The 27629-nt window shown below is 46.5% G+C and overlaps 1 protein-coding gene across 1 annotated transcript in view; it reads left to right on the plus strand.

The window, feature by feature from the left end:
• Nucleotides 1-24541, plus strand: part of KDM2A (lysine (K)-specific demethylase 2A) — a 120608-nt gene extending 96067 nt beyond the window's left edge. The window contains exons 19-23 of the mRNA XM_015409682.1: nucleotides 6-459; nucleotides 19721-19884; nucleotides 20748-20906; nucleotides 21078-21293; nucleotides 22192-24541. Of these exons, the coding sequence (XP_015265168.1) occupies nucleotides 6-459; nucleotides 19721-19884; nucleotides 20748-20906; nucleotides 21078-21293; nucleotides 22192-22373 (1175 nt within the window). The 3' untranslated portion in view covers nucleotides 22374-24541. The remainder of the gene's footprint in view (nucleotides 1-5; nucleotides 460-19720; nucleotides 19885-20747; nucleotides 20907-21077; nucleotides 21294-22191) is intronic.
• The last annotated feature ends 3088 nt before the right edge of the window (nucleotides 24542-27629 follow it).

Raw genomic sequence — 27629 nt, forward strand, 5'->3', positions numbered from 1 at the left:
CACAGTGGTGCGGGAAAAGGAAAATAACCCTAGTGGCAAGAAAGAGCTTTCAGAGGTAGAAAAGGCCAAGCTCCATGGCTCATATCTTACAGTCACGTTACAAAGACCTACCAAAGACATGCATGGCACTTCCATTGTGCCCAAACTGCAGGCGATCACTGCCTCCTCCACCAATCTGCGGCACTCACCCCGTGTTGTCATGCGCCAAAGTTCAGCCAGAACACCCCAGCGGGGTGGAGATGAAGAGGCAGCTGAGGAAGATGATGAGGAAGAAAGTGCAGATGAAGAAGATGAGAGTGCTGAGGAGAGTGGGGTAGCTAGACTGAATGGTCAAGGTAGCAGGGCATTTGACGGCGAGGAGATCTGGATGCAGAAGGAAGTGTGGATGTCTGTCTTCCGCTATCTCACTCGGAAAGAGCTCTGTGAATGTATGCGTGTATGCAAAACCTGGTACAAATGGTAAGTGTGCAGCTGAACCAAAATTCATTTTTGTGTAGCATTTCTATTATTCAGAGCCTATCGGACCCAGTTCAACCTCCTCAAGCGCATGTTGGTTCTCCCCCCCCCCCCCCCCCCTTAAAAAAATGTAACAGGAAGAGATGCAAGTAGCGGGCAAAAAAAGTCTTTAAGCAATGCATAATTAACTTCTAGAATTCATGTCATAGGTCGTGTTGAAGATTATTAGCATAGATGGCTTTAAAAGGGGATTAGATAAATTCATTGAGAGGTCTGTCAGCAGGTGTTTTATGTACTGATTTTATTTATCACAGCCTTCCGGAATATATAAATCCTTAAAGTGGTTCACAATAGCTACAAATGGAACTTCCATCTTTAGGTGCTGCGTATGTCTTAAGTGCCAGATTTGGGGAACAAATGGGAGATAGTTATTGGCATCCAGTTCTGCTTTTGGGCTTCAGAAAGAGACATGTCTGGTCACTGTTGGAAGCCGGGTTGGCATAATGGATCCTAATCTGATCTAGAATTATCTAAATAGTCTCTTCATGGTTGGTCATGGTCTAACTAGGCTCTGTATTGGTACCAGGATGTGACAGAAAGACTCATCAAGCCCGCAGATTATTATCCCTTCTTGCTCATCCGTGTGGGAACAAACGATACAGCCTGGCACAGCCCAGAACGTATTAAAAAGAGACTATGTGGCTCTGGGCAAAAAGGTGAAGGAATTGGAAGCGCAGGTTGTATTCTCGTCAGTTCTTCCTGTCGAAGGCCATGGCTTAGGAAGGGGAAGATGGATTCTGCAGAGCAGCGATTGGCTACATAGATGGTGTCATCAGGAAAGCTTTGGATTTTTGGACCATGGCTTACACTTTTGAGGTGAAGCCCTTCTATCGGGAGATGGTTTGTACCTCACAAGGGTAGGAAAAATGTGTTTGGAAACAGCCTTGCAAACCTAATAAGGAGAGCTTTACGCTAAATCCTGTGGGGAGTGAGACAAAAATGCAAAACCAATAACTCGAGATAAGAACTCTAAAGTTTTGTGGGGATTGGCATATATGGTAGATAGCATTAACTCGAATGTAAGTACAGAAACGAAAACCTCAGGATGCATGAAACGTGGATTCCGATGCCTCTACACTAATGCACAGAGTATGGGAAACAAGCGGGGGGAACTTGATGTGCTCATACCGGAAGGGGACTATGACCTAATAGGCATTACTGAAACTTGGTGGGATGGGACTCACAATGGGAATATTATGATTGAGGGGTATAACATTTAAAAGGGACAGACAAATAAGGAATGGCAGAAGAGTTGCATTATATGTAAAGAAGGTATAGACTTGTGAGGAAATATGTGAATGTGAGCATGACAGTCTCTGGGTAAAAATAAAAGGAGGAAGAAATAATACTGAGATCATGGTGGGGGTCTGCTATAGACCACCAAGCCAGGCAGAGGATTTGGATGAGACCCTCCTAGAACAGATTACAAAGTTCTCAAAGAGATGAGACATGGTGGTCATGGGAGATTTCAGTTACCTGGATATCTGTTGGAAGTCCAACTCTGCTAAAAATGAAAGGTCCAATAAATTCCTGACTTGTCTTGCTGACCATTTTCCAGAAAGTGGAGAGGGAAACAAGGGGATCTGCTGTCTTGGAATTGATTCTTATCAACAGGGAAGAACTGGTTGACGAGGTGAAAGTAGTGGGCACTCTGGGTAATAGTGACCATTTAATTTTGGAATGTACAGTCTTGCGTAAGGCAAAAGCTGTACATAGTCAGGCATATAGGTTGGACTTCAGGAAAGCAAATTTTGACAAACTTAAAGTTATGCTAGGTAGGATCCCATGGTCAGAAATACTTAAGGAGAAGGGAGCTCAAGAGGGACAGGAGTTTCTTAAAAGTGAAATACTGAAGGCACAATCACAATTCCAATGAGAAGGAAAAATGAAAGGAGCCTAAAGAAGCCGAGATGGCTCCATAAACAGCTTTCTAAAGACTTGAGAAATGAAAAAGACTCATTCAGAAAGTGGAAGGAGGGCCTTATAACCAAGGATGAATATAAACAGATAACCAGCGCTTGTAGAGAGAGAGTTAGGAAAGCTAGAGTTCAGTATGAGCTTAGGCTAGCGAGAGACGCTAAAAACAACAAAAAAAGGTTCTTATGTTCAAAGTAAGAAAAAGAGCAAGGACATGGTAGGCCCATTGCAGGGACAGGAATGTGAAATTGTAACAGGTTATGCAGAGAGGGCAGAACTGCTCAATTCCTACTTTCCCTCAGTCTTCTCTTGCAAGGGAAACGGTTCTCAATATGGCAAAAACAGAACACATGATGAGGGAAGGGGGTTGCAGCCTAGGATCAACACAGGGATGATATATAAACACCTAGTTTCTTTAAATGAAACTAAGTCCTCGGGGCCAGATGAGCTGCATCCAAGGGTACTAAAAGAACTCAGAAATGTAATTTCTGAGCCTCTGTCCATTATTTTTGAGAATTCTTGGAGAAACAGGTGAGGTGCCAGAAGATTGGAGGCGGGCAAATATTGTACCCATCTTCAAGAAGGGAGAAAAGGAGGATCCAGGCAACTACCAACTCATCAGCTTGACATCTTGGGATAAAGGTGGACTGTAAACTAAATATGAGCAGTCAGTGTGATGCGGTGGCAAAAAAGGCTAATCCAGTCTTGGGTTGTATTAAAGGGCCATAGCATCGAAATCGCAGGAGGTCATAGCCCCTCTATACTGCCTTGGACAGGCCACACCTTGAGTACTGTGTGCAATTCTGGAGACCTCACTTCAAAAAGGATGTGGACAAAATTGGCAGGGTGCAGAAGAGAGCGACGAGGATGATCAGGGGTCTGGAGAATGAGCCCTATGAAGAAAGGCTAAGGGCCTTGGGAATGTTTAGTTTGGAGGAGAGAAGATTGAGGGGGGACATTATTGTGTCAGGAACTTTAAGCAGGTAATCCACACACCCAGGCTTCTTCAGTAGATAAGTGTTTATTATGGTCACGCAGAACTAAGGTACATGTAAACAGTCTGTGTTAAGAATGCTCTATAACAGTGGTGGCGAACCTATGGCACGAGTGCCGGAGGTGGCACTCAGAGCCCTCTCTGTGGGCACACCTGCCATTGCCCCAGCCAGGCCCAGACCATCATTAATGTGTCGAATTCTCTGCCAAATAATTTTAAGTAAATGAAAGCATTTGGGATTGCTTTCCTTACTTTGTTTGGATCATCTTAAATTAATGTATGAGTTGTTTTTTCTAAAGTAAAACCTCAGTATTCAGGTTAAATTGCTGTGTTGGCACTTTGCGATAAATAAGTGGGTTTTGGGTCACAGTTTGGGCACTCAGTCTCTAAAAGGTTCGCCATCACTGCCCTATAATAAGATGGCTACTAACTTATAGCCTATTCAAACTACCCCCCCACACCTGCGAAGCCAATGAAGTTTTCTCGCGCGCGCTTTGGGCCCTGCCAGCAAGCAAGCATTTTTGCGCCAAATGCAGTTACAGCTCCCAGGCCTGGGGAGTAACAGCAAAGCAAAGCATCTTCAAGGCCAATGTGCAGATAGCGGGAGCGTTAGGAAGAGAAGCGCTGAGAACGGGAGGGAGATAAAATCCCCTCTCACATTCCAACACCACGACAGGGCTACCTGACATCCTGCGCCTCCAAAGACCTGCCCCCAGGCTTATCCAGAAAGCGGCGATGGAAACGCTCAAGAAGGCGAGGAGCGGAAACATGATCTGCTGGCACTCACTCCCTGTGCTATGGACCGAAATCCACCCATTCAATCAAATAGAACAGCTTATTGCGCCTAAGCTTAGAGTCCAAAATCTCAGCAACTTCATGATGCTTTTCGCCTCCAACGATAATGTGGGGTGGGCTTGCAGATTGCGGTCGCCAAGCGTTAGTCCCAGGATAACAACGGAGAAGGCTGAAATGGAAAACAGCATGTAAGTGCCTTAAATTCTTAGGCAAGTTCATCTCCACAGCAATGTCATTGATCTTGCGGAGGACTTTAAAAGGCCCAATAAATTTCCACCCCAGTTTACAGCTGGGCCGTAAGTTCCTGATGTTTTTGGTGGAAATGTAAACAGAATTGCCAGGCTGCACATCCCATGTCTCAGACCACTTTTTATCGGCCTGGGACTTGTAGGCTAGTTTAACCGAGTCCAAAGTCTTGCACAGGAGGGGCCATGCATCCTTTAAACGTTGACACCATTCGCCCACCTCCCCAGCTGGGAGAGGACCCTCTGACAAAAACGGGATTGGAGGCGACTCATAACCATACACCACCATGAACGGGGAAACACCAGTCGATGAGTGATAAGCATTGTTATAACAAAACTCAGCCAGAGGGAGGAGACCCTCCCAATCGTCTTGTTGGTAGTTCATGAAACATCAAAGGTACTGTTCCAAAGTTTGATTAACCCGTTCTGTTTGGCCGTCAGTTTCGGGGTGATAGCCGCTGCCGAGGCCTCTTTTGACCCCCATAAGGGACATGAGCTCCCCCCAGAACTTAGAAACAAATTGGGACCCCCAGTCAGAAATTATCTTCCGGGGCAGCGTATGTAGGCATAGGACATGTAGAACAAACGCCTTGGCCAAGATGCGAGCCGTAGGAAGTGCTTTAAACGGCACAAAATGCACTTGTATGGAAAACAAATCCACAACCACCCAAATGACAGTTTTCCCCTTGCTGGGTGGCAAGTCAGTAATAGTCCGTAGAGATGACCTCCCAGGGCTGACCCGGTGTTGGTAGAGGTTGTAGCAACCCTGGAGGTTTCCCCGGTCGAGCTTTGCACATAATGCAGGTTTGGCAGGATTGAACAAACAGCGACAAGTCTTTTCTCATTCCAGGCCACCAAAATTGTTGTTGGAGGAGCTGAAGGAATTTAACAAACCCTAAATGGCCGGCCAGTTTGTTGCCATGAACAACAGCCATAATTTCCCCCTGCAGCGCCAGGGGAATGAGTAATTTGGAACCCTTGTACCAACATCCATTTGGGTGCTCCACCGCCTCCTCCTCCTTGCTCAGTTCCAGACGGTCCGCCTCAGAGAGGGTGGTGTGAATTTCCCCTCCCATCCAGACGTAGAGGCAGAGTCAGGCGGGGCTGCGGCTCAACTGCATGTCACTACAACCCTGCCCAACTGAGTAGGCGTGAACATGGAGTCAAGCACCCACTTGCTGTTGTGCTGCGGGAGGCAGGACAAGGCATCAGCCAGAGAGTTCGCTTTCCCAGGAAAATGGCATAATGTGAAATTGAACTTGGAAAAGAAGTCAGCCCAGCTGAGCTGTTTGGCGTTCAGATTACGTGGAGTGCGCATAACTTCCAAGTTCTTGTGATCAGTCCGCACCTCAAATGGGACCCGCGCCCATTCCAACCAGTGGTGCCAAGTAGAAAGCGCCAGCTTGATGGCCCCCGCTTCCTTGTCCCACACCGGCTAATTACGCTCAGAGTCATTGAACTTCCGGGAAACATACACCAGGGGATCGAGTTTCCTATCCTCCCCCTCCTGAAGGATGACCCCCCCATCGCTACGTCAGAAGCGTCAACAGGCACAATAAACTTTTTGAGTTCATTTGGGTGGGCTAACACCGGTTCAGATGTAGACAGAACTTTAAGGCGTTCAAATGCCTCCTGGCAGTCATTTGTCCACACCAGTCATGCTCTGGGCCGAGTGCTCTTGGACCCCTTGCTCTTAGTCCTCAGCAAATCCATGAGGGGTAAACTCACCTGGGCGAAGTTGGGGAGAAAGGACCGGTAAAAATTGGCAAAACCGAGGAATGCTTGTAATTGCCTTCTGGTCTTTGACGCCTCCCATCCCACCATGTCACGCATCTTGGCGGGATCCATTTCTAACCCCTTGTGTGAAATGTGGTAACCCAAGAAGTCAATTTCAGATCTGTGGAACTCACACTTAGAGAGTTTTGCAAACAGGTTTGTGTTTGTGCAACGTTTGGAGGACCTCCCGCACTAGCTTCACATGAGCGGGCTTATCAAGGGAATAAATCAAGATATCATCAAGGTAAACAATTACCCCTTGAATAAGTGTTTGTGTAAGACTTCATTGATCAGGTTCATGAATACCCCGGGCGCCCCCTGTAGGGTGAAGGGCATAACTTGGTACTCGAACTGGCCCAGAGGAGTATTGAAAGCAGTCTTGTATTCGTCTCTGGCTTTTATGCAGACACAAAAGTAAGCATCCCATAAGCTAAGTTTTGAAAAGATTTTCCCCTTTGCCACTTTGGCCAAAAGATGGAGGGGGTATGCATTTGTAGTTGAAACTGCATCCAGCCCTTGGTAGTCCGTGCATAGTCGCAAACCCCCACCCTTCTTTTTCCAAAACAAGACAGGGGCCGCAAATGGGGAGGAGGCGGGTCGGATAAAACCGCGCACCAAATTCTTATCAATGAATTTACGCAATTCCACTTTTTTCATCGGGCTCGTGGCATACAACTTCCCTTTGGGTAATTTGGCATTGGGGAGCAGTACAATGGCACAAGTCAGAATGTCTATGAGGGGGCAAGTCATCAGCCTCCTCTTCTTCAAAGACCCATGAGAGATCCCGGTATTCCACCGGAATGGCATCCAGCTCCTCAGCAGCCAAACAGGCTTGGAGGGGTTCGTCAGGGGGTCTGCCCCCCCAAGAGTCATCCCAGACATGCGAGGAACATTTCGGAGAGATAAAGTTCACCATCCCCTCGTCCCAAAGTATGTACAGATCATGGGTGTGTAACCATGGGCTCCCCAGCACCATTGGAAAACAGGCAGCCGCCGTGATGATGAAGGGACGGTGCTCCCAGTGGGACCCCATCCCCATCCTCAGTCTCATATTTGCAGGGCTCTTTCATAGCAGACCCATCCATTTGGGTGAATACAATGGGATCCGCTAAGCAAACAACCTTAGCCCCCAGCCCCGTGACCAAAGAGGGATTTATCAGGTCTCGCCCACAGCCGGAGTCTATGAGAGCTCGCACCCTGACGTGGGTACCGAGCCCTGCATTCTGGACAGTCACGGTAATGAAAGGGGGGGATAGCTGCTTACCATTTTTGGCGCCTTGGGGATTGGGACCTGCTGCTCCGCGCCGCTTAGTGCAGGTCCTGTCCGTTACCCGCCGGCTGGTCTTCATCCTTGCTAGACTGCTCGAGTTCCTCTTCCGGGATGCTAGCTTGCAGAGCTTTTGGGCCCTTCGGCTTCACAGAAGATTTCTTCACAGGTGTGTTGGACCTCCGCTTCTCTGACGGATTCTTCCCCGGATGGGTGAGATCCCCCCCCCCTCAGACATGTGGCCGCAAAGTGGCCCGGTAATCCGCATTTCAGGCACAGACCTTGTTTCATACATAAGCCTCTCACCCCTTCTTTCTTCGAGGAGGGTGCCTTTTGCTTAGGTGAGGCCAGCACTGTCTTACCTACTGTGGTAGCATTATCAAGTTTGATGGTGCGCAGGCGGGTCTCTGCATCTGCTGCCTCATGAATCCAGGGGTTCAGGGAGATTGGGTTGATGCTATGCAGAACCATCTCCCAGACATTCGGGTTAAGACCCAATCGGTACTGCTCTGCCAGAACCTCATCAGGCCAGACTTGAATTTGCGCCACCTGCCTCCTGAATTCACTCATATACGCCTTAACCAACAGTTTACCTTGCTTGAAGGTGCGTAAAAAGGCTCTCGCCTGTGCTCCCGCATTGGGGTCTTCGAATGGAGCCCGGAGGGCCCACACGAAGGCATCCACTGACTTGAGTTCCGGTCCATCAGTGTTATGCAGACTAACGTACCAACGTACCGTACTGCTGCCTCGTCCCGCAACTGGGACACGATGTAGTCCACTCTGCGTTCTGTGGAAAACAGGTGGCCCCGATTCATTACGAATTTTTGGGCGTGCACCACAAAGAACTGCAGACTCTCTGGGGATCCATCAGACGTTGCATCCAGGGGCACAATCGGGCGGCGGAGATCCGGGCCCGGGATGGCCAGAACCCCAGGCCCCAGTGGTCTCACTGGTGGGTGAACCACAGGAGGGGGTAGCTGTGGTGCGGGAACCTGAGCCAGGGCTCCTTGTGCTTGTACTTGCGGTACCAGCTGCGGTGGGCCCCATCACTGAAATAATAGGGATTCCCTGGAGAGAGTTCTCGAGCATCTGCATCATTCGGTCAAACCCCCTCTCAAGTAGATCCAACCCGGTGCCAACAAACTCTTCACCCGTGCCTTCCCATCCCACTGCCCCGTCAGGCCCCTTAACTGCACAAAGGGGAATGTCACCGCAAACCTCAGTTTCATACTCGTCCAGGCTGGGTGGCTTGTCGTAGCGACTTCCTCGCTGATGAGCCACGGGAGCCATAGGTGAATAAAAAGTCCAAGCTTCATGCGGGTTCTCACTGAACCAGCCCCAATGGGGCCCCGTAAACGGCTGGTCACCTGGGCTTAAGCCCCCCCCCCCGAAGGGAACACGTAGAACATCTTCTTCTGTGCCAGTGTTCTGTGGATTCTTCTCCACCTCCTCAGTGCCGCCCGAGTTGTCTGCAGGCAAGGTTTGGTCCTTGCCATCAGTTTGTGCCTTCTCACCATCACTCATCTCCACGGAGAGATTCGAGTCAAGAAGAAAATTATTCTTAACACTTTGTCAGGAACTTTAGGCAGGTAATTCACACACCCAGGCTTCTTCAGAAGATAAATGTTTATTATGGTCATGCAGAACAAATACATGTAAACAGTCTGTGTTAAGAGTGCCCTATAATAAGATGGCTACTAACTTATAGCATATTCAAACTCCCCCCCCCACCTGCGAAGCCAATAAAATTTTCTCACGTGCGTGGGCCCTGCCAGCAAGCAAGCATTTTTGCGCCAAAAGCAGTTATAGCTTCCAGGTCTGGGGAATTACAGCAAAGCAAAGCATCTTCAAGGCCAATGGGCAGATAGCGGGAGCATTAGGCAGAGAAGCGCTGAGAACGGGAGGGAGATAACCCCCCCCTCACATTCCAACACCATGAGAGGGTTACCTGACAGATTGTTCTCTTTAAATGTTTGAAAGGCTGTCATTTGAAGTTGGCAGCAGAGGATAGAACCGGAAGCAATGGGTTTAAATTACATGCAGAAGGGTATTGGCTGGATGTTAGGGAAAACTTTTTCACGGTCAGAGTGGTTCAAAGGTGGAATCAGCTGCCTAAAGAGGTGGTTAGCTCCCCTTCACTGACAGCTTTCAAGAAGAGGCTGGACAAATATTTGTCAGAGATATTTTAGGCTGGTCCTGCATTGGGCAGGGGGTTGGACTAGATGGTCTGTATTGCCCCTTCGAACTCTGTGATTCTATACCTGGGAAAGACAGTCCTTTGAGCATTTAGAAAGGACGGCTGTAATTACTAAGAGCCAGCATGGGTTTCTCAAGTGCAAGTCATGTCAGACTAACCTTCTCTCTCTTTTTGAGAAAGTTACTATCTTGCCGGATCAGGGGAATTCTGTAGACATAGTTTATCCTGATTTTAGTAAGGCTTTTGATAAGGTTCCACATAATATACTTGTTGACAAATTGGTAAAATGTGGTTTGGATCCTATGACTGTTATGTTGATCTGTAACTGGTTGACAGATCCCACCCAAAGAGTGCTTGTGAATGGTTCCTCATCTTCCTGGAGAGGAATGACAAATGGAGTGCCTCAAGGATTTGTCCTGGGACCTGTTTTGTTCAACATCTTTATCGATGATTTGGATGAAGGGATAGAGGGAATGCTTATTAAATTTGCAGATATGGGAGGAGTAGCAAATATGGTAGAAGACAGAGTCAGGATACAGGATGATCTTGACAGGCTGGAAAACTGGGCTAAAACAAATTTAATGAAATTCAGTGGGGATAAGTGTAAAGTTCTGTATTTAGGTAGGAAAAATCGATTGCATAATTACAGGTTGGGGGAGACTTATCTTGGCAGCAGCATATGCGAAAAGGATCTAGGGGTCTTAGTACATACACTGAACATGAGTCAGCACTGTGATGTGGTTGCTAAAAAGGCAAATGTGATTTTGGGCTGTATCAACAGAAATATAATGTCCAGGTCATGCGAAGTGGTAGTACCACCATAATGCTATGCTGGGGATTATTAGGAAGAGTATTGAAAACAGATCAGCCAATATCATAATGCCCCTATATAAATCAATGGTGTGACCTCATTTGGAATACTGTGTGCAATTCTGGTCACCACACCTTAAAAAGGATATTATAGCTTTGGAAAAAGTGCAGAAAAGGGCAACTCGAATGATAAAGGGGTTGGAACACTTTCCCTATGAGGAAAGGTTAAGGCGCTTAGGGCTCTTTAGCTTGGAGAAACGACGACTGAGGGGTGACATGATTGAGGTTTATAAGATTATGCATGGGAAAGAGCAGGTAGAGAAAGAGGTACTTTTCTCCCTTTCTCACAATACAAGAACTCGTGGACACTCCATGAAATTGCTGAGCAGTCGGGTTAGAACGGATAAGAGGAAGTACTTCTTCACCCAAAGAGTGATTAACACTTGGAATTCACTGCCACAGGAAGTGGTGGCGGCTACAAGCATGGACGGCTTCAAGAGGGAATTAGATAAGCCTATGGAGCAGAGGTCCATCAGTGGCTATTAGCCACAAGGTATAGATAGGGACTCTGGGGCAAGTGATTCTCTGTCATCTTGGTGCTGGGGGGGGGGTCAACAGTGGGAGGGCTTCTAATGTCCTGGCCCCACTGGTGGACCTCCTGATGGCACTGGTATTTCTGGCCACTGTGTGATACAGAGTGTTGGACTGGATGGGTCTTTGGCCTGAAAGTCATTCTGTTACTTTAGGAACATAAAATATGACTATGGACATTTTTACTTGGCATAAATTATCACAACTAGCATATTAAAAATATAGTGTATCCAAACAATTATTACAGAATACCCACCCACATGCAAAAACAAAACTGAAACCTTTTTATTTTCTTCTGACAATCGCACCTCCTAAAGGAAGAAATGCATCTTGTTCTTGCATTGGAGAGTTCAGTTTGTAACCTAGGACTTGCTTGTCCTCAGTGCACAGAAATTAGATCAATCTGATACCATTATATATTTTAGAAATGATTTGGAAAATATTTGAACACCTTGTCTTAAAATATTTTATTTATCATGTTAAAATAAAACATTCCATAATCAATTTCTTTTCTTTTTTCAATTTTTCCAATTTTTCGGAAAAAAAACAAAAAAGCTTCAGGGGAAAAAACGGAAAAAAACCGTTTTTTTTTTCGAATTTTTCCGGTTTTTTTCCGGGCCTTCACATCTCTAGTCTGGAGACCAAGTCCTATGAGGAAAGGTTGAAGGAGCTGGGTATGTTTAGCCTGAAGAGGAGATGACTGAGCGGTGATATGATAGCCATCCTCAAGTACTTGAAGGGCTGTCATATAGAGGATGGTATGGAGTTGTTTTCTGTTGCCCCAGAAAGTCAGACCAGAACCAACGTGTTGAAATTAAATCAAAAGAGTTTTCGGCTAAACATTAGAAAGATCTTCCTGACAGCGCGGTTCCTCAGTGGAACAGGTTTCCTCGGGAGGTGGTGGGCTCTCCTCCTTTGGAGGTTTTCAAACGAAGGTTAGATGGCCATCTGACAGTAATGCGGATTTTGTGAACTTAGGCAGATCATGAGAGAGAGGGCAGGAAGGATTGCATCAGTGCTTAGTTCTTGTGGGCCTTTCTTACACGCCCAGGGAAATGCTGATTGCCACTTTGGGGTCAAGAAGCAATTTTTCTCCAGGCCAGTTTGGCCAGGGATCCTGGAGGTTTTTTGTCATCTTTGGGTGTAGAACAGCACTTACTGCGGGTTGGACTAGATGACCATGGATTTCCCTTCCAACTCTGTGATTCTATCTGCAAAGCTGTCTTTAACCCATGGCAGTAAAAAGACTCTTACTTTGTTATTAAATTCCAAACATTTGCTTGTGTAACATCATATGGAAAATGCCTGGTTCCCCCTGTTCATCCACAACCAGTATTCAAACATTTGCCAGAACAAATTATGGATGAAATGCTTTTGACACTGACTGCTATCTGTACCAAAACGCACTTTATATGGTTTGACCAAAGGATTTGTAAAACGACTTGTCCTGATTCTGTCCTACCAGTATATTAAAAACTCAATATTGGTAGAAAAGCTGTTAGTAAACAGATATGTTCAAGTCTTTTAATTAAGTGCCTGTGTGTATTCGTTTGTTCGATGGACCCTTGTCCCATTAGCCAGAATAAAGTTGACATGCTGCAGTGATGGGTGATTATCTCTTGGTGCCTTTTGTTGCCCATTGACTTCAGTAGCTTTCCCAAGGTTCAGTTATTTTAAAACAATTTGAGACGCTGTTGCCAACATTACTGTGTCCTGAAAGTTAAGAGGCTAAGTTGAGGTTTTAGATGTCTAGTTCTTACAGGATCAGCACTCTGTTATCAGCTTAACTTGCTGGAATAATTCTGATAGCTAGAAGTTGTCCAGCAACGGCCTGGCATCATCCAGATACAACTTGTGTGTGGTACGCTTGGCAAATAAAGCAGCTATGTGTCTCAGGATAGTCATCCTCAATTCTGAGGTCACTGACTACGATATAGAAAGGTTTAATTATAGAAGCAGCATATCCGTATAAACCCTGCTAGTTCTGCATTCTGTGCAGGCAGTAGATCTTCTTCGTGGTCTCTGTGCATCACACCCTTGGGATACTCTGCGCCTGCGCTGACCTTCTCGGTACCGATAGCTAGCAAAAGGGATTTTCGCGCCTCTCCCAGGTCACGCGCCGGCTCCACTGCGCATGACCAAGGAGGGGCACGCAGATCCCGCCAGTTCTCTTCTGACCGCCGCGCTGGTAGGACGCCTTCTGCCTCGGTCTGCTAAGTACCAAACTTTTTTTGCTAAACTCGCGTTTAGTTAGTTTCTCTTTCTTTATTTTTGTAGTTAGCATTTTTCTTTCGGTGTTTGTTCTTTACGTACGTTCCCCTCCCGCTGGCCTATGGCCCCGCGGTGGGGTTGTTTCAAACGGTGTAGGACTTGCGGCCTTAAAATATCCCCCACCGACGGGCACTCGCTTTGCCTCGTTTGTTTAGGGGAGTCGCACTGTGTCTCTAAGTGCAGACATTGCCGAAAGTTTTCGAACCAGACGAGAAAAAACAGAGCAGCTCGTCTACACTTGGCCCTGATGGAGAAGGCATTATCTCCACAGTCCTCTTCGCCGTTAGACACGTCCGGGCACGCCTCGATGTCCACCTTGGCTGCGGACACTTGTCCTCCCGTTCCGGGATCATCGACGTCGACGGTCGCAATCAATGCTTCGGCACCGAAACGATCGACGCCGATAAAGGACCACCCCGTACCTTCCAAGATCCGGAAGCAGGGGTCATCCGTTGCCGTACCTTCCAAGATCCGGAAGCAGGGCAAAGACTCACAGCAGTCGAAGAAACCTAAAACGGACAAACCCAAAGTCCATAAGGTTTCGGCTAGTCAGGGTCGAGATCCCACGCAAGAACCTCACCCGATCGGTTCGGATCTCGACATCGACCTTACTCAACAAACAAATCAGTCGCAACCTGATTGGTCGAGCCGTCAATCCTCTCATGCCTCCCCAGAACGTGGAGTCGAGGATCGGCACCGACCAACTTCTCCTCCCCTGACTTGGGATGAGAGGCAATGGCATTATTTGTACGGGAATCGATACCCATACCCTTGGGCACTCCCGATACCACCCCCACCTGAATGGGATCGTCAGTCGGTGTCATCCCGCATTTCGCGCTTTCAAGATCGACCATCGGTATCGAAGCAGTCGATACCGACGCATCCACCAGACCCGGTTGTGCCCCCGATTAACACACCGGCACCGTCTCAACCTGAATTACTCGAATCATCTCCAGAACCATCCAATGTATCCTCCGATTCAGATGGCTTTTCTGAACATATCGAGGATGTAGATGCACAGCCCACCTCGCAAGATGTGGAAGCGGATTTACCTATTTCTCCATCAGAGGATGTTAAGTCTTATGGAGATTTTATTCAACGCATGGCATTAGATCTATCTATGACTCCTACTCTCGTTGCCAGTTTTGTGGATGATAACGTTTTTGACATTATGCACTCTAACACTTCGCCCTCCGTGGCTCTACCAATGACAAAAGTTCTCTTGCAAACTACCAAGGACTTTTGGACTCGTCCAGCCTCCATTAATGTCTCTAATAAGCGTCTGGATCACATGTACAAGGTCCAGGAATCAGGGGCTGAGTTTTTATACACACACCCAAAGCCCAATTCTTTGGTCGTCTCCTCATCCACAAAAGGAAAAGCGAGTCACTCTACTCCCTCAGAAAAAGAAGGGAAAAAGTTGGATTCGGTTGGTAGAAAATTCTACACTGTCGGTGCAATGGGCATTAAAACGGCGAACTATGCCGCCTGCATGGGCCGTTATCAATTCAATTTATGGAAGCGTTTGAATGATTTCCTCCCGCACGTGCCCAAAGAGTGCCAACCTCAGATTAAAAGGATTCAGAATGAAGGGATGGTCTTGGCTAGACACCAAATTAGTGCTGCCAAGCATTCCCTGGAATCCGCTAGTAAGACTCTAGCAACCTCTGTAGCGTTACGCAGACATGCCTGGCTCCGCTCTTCATCATTGCCATATGACACCAGATCCTCGGTGGAAGACCTTCCCTTTGAAGGTTCTGGATTGTTTAGCTCCACCACTGACACGGTTCTGCAGGAAATGGATAAGAGTATCAAGACGTCCAAGAGTTTGGGGATCTCCCCCACGACCAAATACTCGAAATCCAAGCAGTGGCCTAGGCAACCTTGGTCGACCAGGCAACCGTACAACAAATCACCTACGGATCAATGGCAAAGACCTCCCTCCTCTCAGTCACGGTCTTTTCCCCCGAAAAATAAGGGACAATCGTCCGGTGCCTATAAGTCGAAATTCCCTAAGAATCCCAAACAGGGACTTTGACTTCAACCTTACTGCTCAGACTCGCCTTGCACCCTTCCTGCACGCATGGCTCGCCATTTCTACGGACAAATGGGTGCACTCTATAATAAGAGATGGCTATCTCATAGAGTTTTCTCTGACTCCCAGAATCTCCCGTTTCATCAGAACCCCGGCGTCTCCTGCCCTGCTACAGGAGGTACAATCGCTGACACAAAAAAACGCTATAGAGAAAGTCCCGATGGCGGATTGTTGCCGCGGGATTTATTCCAAATATTTCACAGTCCCCAAGAAGGACGGAGGACTTCGTCCAATCATGGACCTCCGTTTTCTCAATCGGTTCATCATTTACAGAAAGTTTCGCATGACCACGTTGCAAAGCATTTTACCACTCCTGTCTCCAGGGACTTGGATGGTCACTTTAGATCTCAAAGACGCTTATTTTCACGTCTCCATCCATCCTCGTCACAGAAAGTTCCTCAGATTCGCAGTCGGGGAGGACCATTACCAATTCAAAGCCCTTCCATTCGGGCTCTCTACCGCCCCCAGGGTTTTTACGAAGGTAATGGTGGTTGTCGTCGCTCATCTTCGCCTTCAGGGCATTCAGATCTTTCCGTATATAGACGACTGGTTGATGGTGGCAGATTCAAGAGAATGTCTCCTTCAGCACATCACCATCACATTGTCGGTCCTATCCTCCCTTGGAATTCTGGTGAATTTACAGAAATCCATGCTGCAACCTGCAACTCGCGTGCAGTTCATAGGAGCTGTCATAGACTCCCTAGCCACTCGGGCGTACCTTCCTCGCCAACGGGCAGATACCATTCGTCTGGAAATTCAACGTTTGTTCCAGTCCAACGTGACATCAGCGGTCCACATTCAGCGGACCTTGGGTCTCATGGCAGCCACCACTTCCGTGATCGAATATGCACGCCTTCGCATGCGCCCGTTGCAGCTGTGGTTTCTAAAGAAATTTCGCCCTTCCATCCATCCTCCGAGCCTTCAACTGGTAGTGCCTCCGCAGGTCCTCGTCTCCCTGCAGTGGTGGCTCGTGGACACCAATCTGTTGGCGGGTGCACCGTTCCAACCGATCGTTCCCGTAATGTCCATCACCACAGATGCCTCCCTGTGGGGTTGGGGTGCTCATACAGACGACACTTGTGTGGGTGCTCCATGGCAACCCCTTTGGAAGAGTCATCATATCAACTATCTGGAACTGCTGGCCGTAAAGTTTGCCCTAAGATCCCTACTCAGACAGGTTGTAGGGAAGGATGTGTTGATTTTTACGGACAACACAACTGCGATGGCTTATATCAATCGCCAGGGCGGGACCGTGTCCAGGTCCCTTTGCAGGCTAGCTATGGACATATGGGAAGAGTGCCTTCATTGGAACATCACTCTCCAAGCTGCCCATCTGCCAGGAACTTTGAACCAACAAGCGGATTTCCTGAGCAGAGGGGGAGCATCGGACCACGAATGGGAGTTGAACTCAAAGTATCTCCTTCCTCTTTTTCAACATCTGGGACATCCCCACATCGATGTTTTTGCAACTCGATTGAACAAGAAGTGTCCCAGGTTTTGCTCCAGAGCGGGGTTGGACCCTCTGTCAATGGGGGACGGTCTGTTGATGTCGTGGGCTCACGACTTTCTATACCTATTTCCTCCGATTCCGCTGCTCCACAGGGTGCTTGTGAAAATACAACAGGACAAGCCCCATTGTCTCCTGGTAGCCCCCTGGTGGCCTCGGCAGGTGTGGTTTCCGACACTGCTGCGGTTAGCCAAGGGATCCTTCGTACACTTCCCGCAGGAGTTGGATCTCCTCCAAGCTCAGGAAGGCCAGGTCCTTCACTACGATCCTCTGAGTCTCAAGTTGACTCTATGGGAAATACGCTTTCAGTGATGGATGACCGTATCAATGAGGTCCTGTTGAATTGTCGTAAACTGTCTACTAGGACGTCTTACGCAAAGAAGTGGGATTTATTCCTACAGTACTTGAGTTCTTCCAATTTACCTCCTCCGCCAGTGGATTTGAGGTCTATTTTTGCGTTTATTTTGTCCAGAATGGACTTGGGACTCAGTTTTTCTTCAGTTAAGGTGTATTTAGCTGCGGTGTCAGCTTTTCATCCATCTATTGATGGGTTTTCAGTTTTCTCGCATCCTCAGACGAAACAGTTTTGTAAAGGTCTTATTCGCCTGTACCCTCCCCGTCGTTCTCCGACTCCGGCCTGGGATTTGGCTTTAGTTTTGCGGTTTTTGATGGGAAAACCCTTCGAACCACTGGCCACTTGCTCTCTAAAGTTGTTATCGCTCAAGACTGCGTTTCTGGTGGCCATTACTTCTGCTCGTCGAGTCAGTGAGTTGTCCGCTTTAAGGTGTGATCCACCATACTTGATTTTTTCCCCTCATGGGGTGTCGTTGTCTTTGGACATCTCCTTCTTACCGAAAGTCGTTTCGGAGTTTCATCTACGTTCAGATATAGTTTTGCCGTCATTTTTCCCGTCTCCTGCCAATGAAGAGGAACGGAAATTGCACTCTCTGGATGTTAAGAGGGCGTTGCTGTTCTATTTGGGCAGGACCAAGTCTTTTCGTCAGTCTCCTGCCTTGTTTGTTGCTCACAGTATGCCCTCCCTGGGGAAGAAGATCTCTTCCCAGACGCTGTCCAGGTGGATTGTGGAAGTAATCAAGCTATGTTACGCTTTGGCTAAGAGACCTCTTCCAGGTCAACTTCGCGCCCACTCTACAAGGGCGGTGGCGGCTTCCACAGCTTTCCTGAGAGGGATGCCATTGGAGGACATCTGCAACGCTGCGACTTGGGCTACTCCGCTCACCTTCGTGAAGCATTATGCCCTTGATGTCCGGTCTACTCGTCGTGTGGCGTTGGGTCGGTCTATCTTGCAGACGGCGCAGGTGTAGGGCCTCGGCCCCTCCTCCAGGTAAGAGTTATTGCTTGCTATTCTCCCAAGGGTGTGATGCACAGAGACCACGAAGAAGATAGACAGGTTGCTTACCTGTAACTGGTGATCTTCGAGTGGTCATCTGTGCATTCACACCACCCGCCCTCCTTCCCCTCTGCTCTCGGCCCTTCATCTTGTTTCTTTGAAGGCTGTTGGGCGGCGGTCAGAAGGAACTGGCGGGATCTGCGTGCCCCTCCTTGGTCATGCGCAGTGGAGCCGGCGCGTGACCTGGGAGAGGCGCGAAAATCCCTTTTGCTAGCTATCGGTACCGAGAAGGTCAGCGCAGGCGCAGAGTATCCCAAGGGTGTGAATGCACAGATGACCACTCGAAGATCACCAGTTACAGGTAAGCAACCTGTCTTTTCCACATAAGAGGCTGGATAACATTCAGTCCTAGAGACAACCATCCAAGAATTCTTTGGAGTAGCCATATTTCCTCCATTTGACTTCTCTGCCATACAGTTTTGGGGAGGCAAGCAAGGCATTTGTAATCACTAGTTAAATCTCTGACCTAGTGCCTGTTAAGCCTTTTGCTGAGAGATTTTCTTCACCCTACCCAGGTTGACCCTGTAGAAGAAAACTGATTTCAAGGAGGTAGGGTCATCAGCCCATGCTTGCCTCCTATTCAAGAGGGATGTCACTAATTGGAGAAACTGGAGACTGGCAAGTTGACTCTTCCTGACACGCTCTGCAGCTTTGTGCATGGGGAGGAATCCCTTAATTATGCTCCTTTCCTCAGGTTTGCTGAGATAACTTCTCCCTCTCCCCCATTCCACATCCCTACTTTAGGATTGTAAATACTGAACCAGTTGTAAGCTGGTTGTCATCTCATAAATAGGAGCTGTCTTTTCACCGTGAGCTTAAGTTTATTCAGCCTCAAATGTCTTCTTTAAAACTTCTGTAATATCACAGAATAGAAGGTAAAATGCCCTTCCAGCTAGCTGGGGAAGGGCATATAGTAGAGGATCAGCTGAGACCAAGTTATATTTAAGTGCTACAAAACATTAGAAACTCAAAGGATGGCATTAAAGATTACTTCAGTAAGAAATTTCCTAGCTAGTTGTTCCAGGTATTTTGGGGTGCCTGCAAGAACTGTGGCTCACAGTTTGTGCCCATGGGCAAAACATATTTAAGATTATTCTATCAAAGAGTATTATAGAGGGAAGGATGTGTGTGACAGAGCTGAAGCAGAAATTGGGCGGTTATTTTTCCACACTTCAGTTTCAAGGAGGCACTCATCAGGCTACTGTGCCACAAATTTATTCGCACCCAGAATGAAGCTTGCTGCAAAGATTTATCCGATTACCAAGTACACAGAGGTGGTGGTTGAAGGATGGTAAATTGCCTGCATAAGTCAATGTGTGTCTGTTTAGGTGTGGTGACAGAAGATTGTGGACAAAGATTGATTTGAGCAGGTACAAGTCCATCACACCCTTGGCTCTAGGGGGTATCATCAGGAGGCAGCCAGTCAGCCTTGACCTCAGCTGGACCAATATTTCCAGAAAACAGCTCACCTGGCTCATTGCCAGGCTACCAGGTATGCAAGTTTCATAGTGCTGATGGGATCTTTCCACCCTTGTTTCAGTTTAAAGGTCTAGAGCAGAGGTGGCCAAACTGTGGCTCGGGAGCCACATGCGGCTCTTTCACACATATTGTGCGGCTCCCAGAAGGGCAGCTGGGGAAGCAAACAAATATCATTGGACAAATAAATATCAGTATCTGTTTTTACCCCTTTTGTTTTTATTTTTGGCAGTCTCATTTATAATGTTAATAAAAAGCAAATTTGCATATTTTAAAAAATAAAAACCAGTGTAATATTTGTTCATGTCTTGTGGCTCTCAAACATTTATTTATTTATTTATTTAATTCAATTTATACCCCGCCCTCCCCGCAATGCGGGCTCAGGGCGGCATACATAGGGGCAAACGCCAATATAAAACATAATTAAAACCATTTAAAACATCTGACATTGATTCTGTGTGGCTCTTACGTCAAGCAAGTTTGGCCACCCCTGGTCTAGAGCTAAATTTGTGGTGTTTTTGGTCACTAAGGCTATTGCTTCTATATAGAATTATGAGTTCTGTAAGATTGTATCCCTCTGTGTTTTATGGAGATAAATCGATAGATTGCAGTGACAGGCTCTTGACTTTAGTCAGATTCTGCCAAATAGAAATGTGTCCTGTGACGTGAGCACAGAATTTAACATTCAAAACCAGCATTTCCCGGGCTTCTGCTTCCCATCCTCCTCGTAGCTAGCAATATGGGGCTCAATATACAATACTGATTGTGTTTGCTTGGCAGTGGACTGGGGAGGAAATTCACCAAAGTAAGTTGTGGAAAGGAATTGTTCTAAAGTTCAAAAATTCTGACATTCTTCCCCTTTCCATCTGTCCCTGGCAGGCCTCAAAGACCTCATCTTAGCAGGCTGCTCCTGGTCAGCAGTCTCTGCTCTTAGTACCTCCACCTGCCCCCTTCTCAGGACTCTCGATCTTCGGTGGGCAGTAGGAATCAAGGATCCACAGATTCGGGACTTGCTCACACCTCCATCAGATAAACCAAGTATGCCTTCCTTCTAGAAACATTGAAATATGTGTTTGCTGTTTAAGGAAAGGGCAACAGAGTTTACATGTGAGAAATATAGGTTGCACTCCATAGCATGTTATATGTGCATATTCACTCTAGATGATGAGACTCTTCTTCTTTTCAGTATTCTTACATTTGTCTGTGCAGGTCAAGACAATCGCAGCAAACTCCGTAATATGATAGACTTCCGGTTGGCTGGGCTGGACATTACTGATGCCACACTCCGGCTTATCATCCGTCACATGCCTCTCCTATCACGACTTGATCTTAGTCACTGCAATCACCTTACAGACCAGTCAACAAACCTGTTAACAGCTGTGGGGTCTTCCACACGAAACTCACTCACTGAAATCAACATGGCAGGTGTGTGCAGTTGGATGTTTTCTAGCTGCTTTCTGGTCATTCTTCCCTGTCATATAAGAACTAATGATGGTGCACAGGCTCCATGACATCTTTCTTTTCTGGGGTTTCTGTCACTGGTGAAAAGAGAGGATTGCAACTTAACTGAACTTTGCACCCCAGTCCCTAAAGATAAGCAAAGAATTTTAAACCAGTAGCCAAATAACTGTAGAGGGGATCTCTGGCAACTTTTGCACATGTTGTGTTCATTGAAAGTCTGCTGATCACTCGTCTGCTTCTCAGGTTCAGATATACCATTACCATTGTCTTTTTTCATAAGCATTTGGAGTGGCATGCTTTATTTGTATTAGGTTTGTGATGGACGCATTAAGAGTGCTGTTTCATCCCTATATTCAAAATGGGATGACTGCAAATGAAATAGCAGCCTTAAGGAAGAAATCCTGTTTCATCTTTTCCCCCCCCCTAAAAAAAGAAGTGGCCATGAAGGACCTCAGCTTTATAGTTACTCATGACTTCTTGCGTGTGTCAGTCCAAAAGTCAGACTTGCCCTGTTCCATAACAGCCAGTCAGTGCTGCCAACTTCCCTTCCCTTGTATCAGCTTGGAAGGCACTGTGTTTTGGAGCACACGCTGAAAGGCTGAAGAAGCCTGACAAGGAACTATATTGATTCTCCAGCCATTTAACGAAGTTTCCCACTCTGGCCCTTGGGTGCAGGGCTTTTTCTTGGAGAACTAAATGGGTACAAGTTTGCTTGTTTAAAATCCTTTGACCATCACAAGAAGTCACTGAATATTGCATCTCTTTGACACTTATCTGAAGTATTTGTGGTTGTGTACTCATACCTCTCTGGAAGTGGAGAATGGGAATTATGTAAATCATAATAATGTCTTCCTCTCTACAGGCTGCAATAAGCTCACGGACCAGACCCTGCTGTATCTGCGGCGCATCTCAAATGTCACCCTGATAGACCTGCGAGGCTGCAAGCAGATCACCCGCAAGGCCTGCGAGCACTTCATCTCAGACCTGTCAATCAACAGCCTCTACTGCCTGTCTGATGAAAAGCTGATCCAGAAAATCAGCTAGAGATTTACCACAGACAGACTGAAGAGAAGGAAGGATTCCAGACAAGTCCCTCTTGGAGAGCAGACCCTCCCCCAGTTCCCCCCATCTCCACAGGCATTGGAAGAGGCCAGCCTGTTTGTGACTGCACTGCCCCTCCTCCACTCGGGACTTCTGCAGACCAGAAATCCCACCAGGCAGATTAGCATTTGAAGAATGGCAGCTAGAGATTGCCGTATGGGTGCTCTCGTTGGGGTACTTGCTCGGCAGCTACGTTCTCTGATGATTTGTAGCAACGTTTTCAGGGGGAAGGTGCTACTTCCTCTCATCTCTATCCTGCACCTCTCCCATAAATTCCACAAAAACAGATTTCACTTCCTCATCACATTATGGGGAAATCAGACATGGATGGTGTAGAACAGGTACACTTCTGTTCCCTGTTCCCCTCAATTTCATCCATGATTGTCAATTGTTGTTAGGCTGGGAGTAACTTCTCTTGCCACACTCTGCTAAGCTTCCTTTTCTTGCCCTTCAGCAACTGGATGGGCAGCTACTGCTTTGTGCTGATTACTCAAAGGCTGTGATGCCCACAGTAGCAGTGTCTTTATGTCATGAAGGGATCTCCATGTGGCCTTGGGTTAGCCTGCAGGCACCTTCCAACGTCAGGCTAGTGAGGGGGTGGCTAAGCTTCCACATGGAGGTAGCCATGTCCTTGTCCTAGACTTTCCCAAGCGGGAGGGTCAAGCAGGCGTGTCCTGTCTTTCCTACTCCGAAAAGGTGACAGTGTTTGCAGAGGGAAAGCTGCAGCAGAGCTTGAAGGCTTGAGAGGCATCTAGTGGGATTTCTCACACGAGTGGAAGTGGCCTCTGCTTGCCCCACGTTCTACAGTCTGCTAGAACAAGCACTCTTGGAAATGCTGGCTGGCTGAAGACATGCCTACATCTTGGGGTGCACAGCTGTTGGCGCTTGAGCTGGGAGACGGGTGAATGCCCCCATTAGCTGCCTCTCTTCCTTTGCAATGAATGGCTGGTCCAAAGAACTTCTCTCTTGGGCAGCAGAGAGCTTTTTGCACTTTAGAAAGAAAGGTAATATTTTGGATCCCTATTTTATTTCCCCCTGCCTGAGTGACTGGACACTCCTTCCAGCTGTCTGAACTTGTCAGGGTTTGAATGCACACTTTGCACTCTGCTCTCTTCCCCATAGTGATAGCACAAATTAGACTGCCCTTCACCTCTGCCTCCCCCTCTGAACCTCGCGTGGGAGAAAAGAGCTCTCCAGGGTCCACGCAGCAAGGGAAAGGAAGAGAGCAGTGATAGAATCAGAGAAACCCAATGATGCACCCTTGCTGCTGTTGAAGCAATAAGGGAGGGGGAGGAATCCACCCTATAGCTCTCCAGATTGCTCTGCCTGATGGAGCCTCAGGGAAGAGCACCTTGCCCTGTACTGTTGGGGATGGGGTGGGGGGATGTATATTTAGATCTACTGAAACCCAGAGGTTCCCCCTCACTCCCATACAAGGAGCAGGCTTCTTTGCTGAGAGGACAGTGCTAGTGTGATAAGTTCCAGAGTGCCTCAGTACACAGGAGCTTTGCTGCAAATAGAATTTTTCTGCAAAAATGCCCACTAGAAACTTTCTGCCTTGTTGTATTGGCTCCTGTGGAAAAAATATTGTAGACTCAATCTCTTGGGTTTTTAGGGTTTGTTTTTTTTGTTTGTTTTAAAGGAGGAAGGTGAGAATAGCCATAAATAGGAGATTCAAATGCATCTGCCCAGATAACTCCCATCTTGGAGATTTCTAGGCTCTGGGTATTTTGCATGTTTTGTTTGTATTCCAAAAGTGGGAGCACTTTCACAACTCTCCATATGCATTGGTCAACCTGAGGAGTGCTGAACTGCAGCTAATTGGCATGTCAGGAGCATTAGTCTGGGAGGAATCTTGTCCTGCAGCAAAGGGGATGAAACAAGCAGAAGACTGGGGAGGGTAGAATTGTGCTTTAGATTTTGCTGTCCTTCAGCCTTCTCAAATGTGGCCCTCAAATGACTGTGGCTTAAGAGACTCGGAAGCAAAAATGGTGAAGTGTCATTGCCTAAACTGGCCACCACCTCAGAGGGCAAGTGGTGACATAAAAGAAAGAGAAATTATATATGAAAATCACTTAGTGATTTTTTAAAAATCCTGCTCCCTAAATAAAACTCCCTAAAGAAAGTTGCTATTGTTTAAAAAGGTTTGGTTGTTCCTTGTGTTTTTTTGAAGAAATTGTAAATATATATTTTGTTGCTAACTTAGAGTCAATCTCCAATGTTGTGCTTTAAAATTAAATGTAAGCATTAAGGGTAAAAAAAACCTCAAGTCTTGCGCTCTCTCGGTTGACATGTTTAGGGTTGGGTGATACTTGGGGCTAAAGGGAGGGGAGCTAGCTGGGTCTTTCATTTTCTAATCATTTGCCAATAATGGTTTTAGAGAATCTTTCCTCAAACATATTACCACAGAAGTGAGACAAGTGGATGGGGGAAGAAGAAAAGATACCAGCCTCTGAAGGGAAACTTTGTTTCATGGGGTGGATTTTGGAATAAAAATTTCAAGAAAAAAATTGTGGTTCTGCATATTGATTATTCCATGAGCTTAAATCCAGGGGCAGTTCAGCCTGAAAGGGGGAGGGGAGAAGACTAGTACTCAAATGTAGCTTCCTGCCATCAGGTTGTCTGCCTATATCCAGCCTTTCTAGATAGCATGCCATTAAATTTTCATATTCACACAATCTGAATTGTGTGCCCAGAAAAGCTGCTAGATTCTGCATCATGTGTATAGTATAAAAATTTGTGTAACTTCTTGCATAATTTTGTAGTTTTCACCGTTAGATATTTCTTTTGTGGAAGGGGAGAGTGAGTTAAAATAGCACTTCAAACACCTAACTATAAATTCTAGGGACTTGTTTCAAAATGGAACTTGAGGTTATTAGGAAACTGAATTCTGCATCCAAAGCCACATCCTGGATTCCTGTGGAATTGCACTGTGCATACGACTTATGCCTATATGGCAAAGAACCACAGCTAACAGCCTCTGGACCAAAAACCTATAGCTATAGGCCCTTGTAAAGCTTGCTTGCTCCTGGATAGGAGTTTTTAACTGAACAATTTGTTTTGAATCCAGTTGTTTGAGGTCTTGAGAGGACTCTAAAGTACTAGATGCAAGAAGAGTCTCAGTAGTCATGTAACTCAAAGTTCTGAAGCCTTTAGGAATTCTGATCCTAGGCTGCCTAAGGTGAAAGGTGCTGCTTTATTTTTCACTGCATTCACTAACTTGCTTCATAGGCAGTAATGGTTGAAGTGCTTCACAAGTTGGAGGCCCAGCCACCTTTAGAATAAGGTTCCATCCTTTTCAGTCTGTTATCCTGTCAGGAGGATGGACAAAGTATGAACCTCTTACCCCAATGACAATTGTTTTGTCTTCATCCCCTAATTCTTCTCTCCTTTCCCAGCTAAAGCCAAACAAGTGTGAATATTTTCTCAAAATGTGTTGCTATTCTGGAAGCCATGGTTTAGTTTGGTATGCTTCACATATAAGTACCTCTTTTAATCTAGGCCCATTTGTAATATGATAAGGATGGGTACACTGAGATACGCCCTTCACTACTAATCTGTTGCTCTTCTAGTTATCTTCAGGTTTGCACTTGAATTTTCACCCAGGCTTTTGGGTTCACATAGTGCAGAGGTAGCTTTTTTTAGGCCAGTGTACTTCCGTTTCCATGGTTGTTAGACCTGATTTTCAAAACATGATGAAACCCATCAAGAAAAACTTGGCACTTTTGATATTTGCTGTGTTTTCTCCTGTCCAGATCTGTATCTGTGTTGACAGCAAGGCTTCTGTGTCAACAAGGCAGTAGTCTAGTAAAGGCTTTATAAAAACTGCTGATAAATCCAGGCTCTGAAGATCAGAGTCCTAAATGGAGGGGAGAACAGCTAATTGATATGGTTTATTGAAGAGCACACACAGATTTGTCCAGCACACTTCGAGGATGCCCTGACCCAGCCATCAGCAGTAGAAATGCAACGTGAAATATACTGACCTATAAGGAAACACAAGTATCATGTGAGCCCTTGTTCTCTTCAGATCTGTGAAAAAGCATTACATTTCTCATCCTGTGTGTCAGAACATCAAAGCCAGCTGAAGATGCTTTACTCTCAATGTATAGTTTACAAAGTTCCCTTAGTGGTTGCATACTTTTAAGAATTCTCTTCAGTGTCACACTTCTGTTTGTCTCTTCCTGTTCCAGTTAAACCCCACTTCCCCTTTAACAGTAACTAAGCTGTTCTTTCTGTTGCCCTACCTTCCTCCTAAAGCCTCAGCACTGTCTGTTGCCACCATTTGACTTAAAGCATTTAACATCTGGGTGATATTCATTATTAGATTCCTCCTCCCTGAAGAGGAAGTGCTGTCTGCTGAGTTTGTTCATAATCTCTGTATTCAGTGGTCTTTAAACATTCCCTTAGAGGTCAGTTTGCTAAACTCAAATGTGGTGTTTCCAAGTATGGATACATTGATTTTAAAACTATGCTTTTCTTCTTTTTTTGGCGAACGTCATTGGTCAACATATGGGGTTTTGGAATACCACCCTGGCAGATATAAGTGACTGATTTTAATGAAGGCTTTTGTTGGAAACTTGCAGAAGATTGCTGATTTTCTGTGTTTTTGTAATTTTGTGTGTTTGTGTGTGCAACAGAATCTAGTACATAACGCAATGTGGAGGATATAATTGCAAGCTTGCTGCTTCTGAGACTGCTGTTTTGATTTTAAAAACTCAAAATTTCAGTGACTAGGTAAAATCCTCAGACAACATGTAATTCTGATCAGCTTGCAGAATTTGGCTAATGTGAATTTTGGCCTGCAGTAAATAAAAAGATCTTCATCGTGGTCTCTGTGCAGTCCCACACATAGGTTGGGTGCCTGCGCATGACCTTGACCGGAGAACATTCCAGAGCTTGCCTCAGGAGTCTTTTTGGTGGGCTCCCTTCCCACCCTGGGGAGCACAAATGCACTGTGCATGCCTGGAGCAGGGGAGAGAGCCGCCTCCCACTCAGTTCTTTGACTGCCTTCGCTAGCATCGCTCTTCAAATTGCCTTAGCTGAGTATTTCTCTCCTAGTTTCGTCTTCTTATTCTTCTCATTTCTCCTTATTCCTTCTTATTCTCCTGGGGGAAAAAATCTTTACTATTTTTCCTCAATTTTGTTTCTATCCATCCTCCCCCCCCCCCCCCGCCCGGGGGGGGGTTGTCTGAGTGC

Source organism: Gekko japonicus, unplaced genomic scaffold (assembly GCF_001447785.1).
Source record: "Gekko japonicus isolate JY-2015 unplaced genomic scaffold, Gekko_japonicus_V1.1 scaffold3120, whole genome shotgun sequence".
In the NCBI taxonomy this organism is placed as follows: Eukaryota; Metazoa; Chordata; class Lepidosauria; order Squamata; family Gekkonidae; genus Gekko; species Gekko japonicus.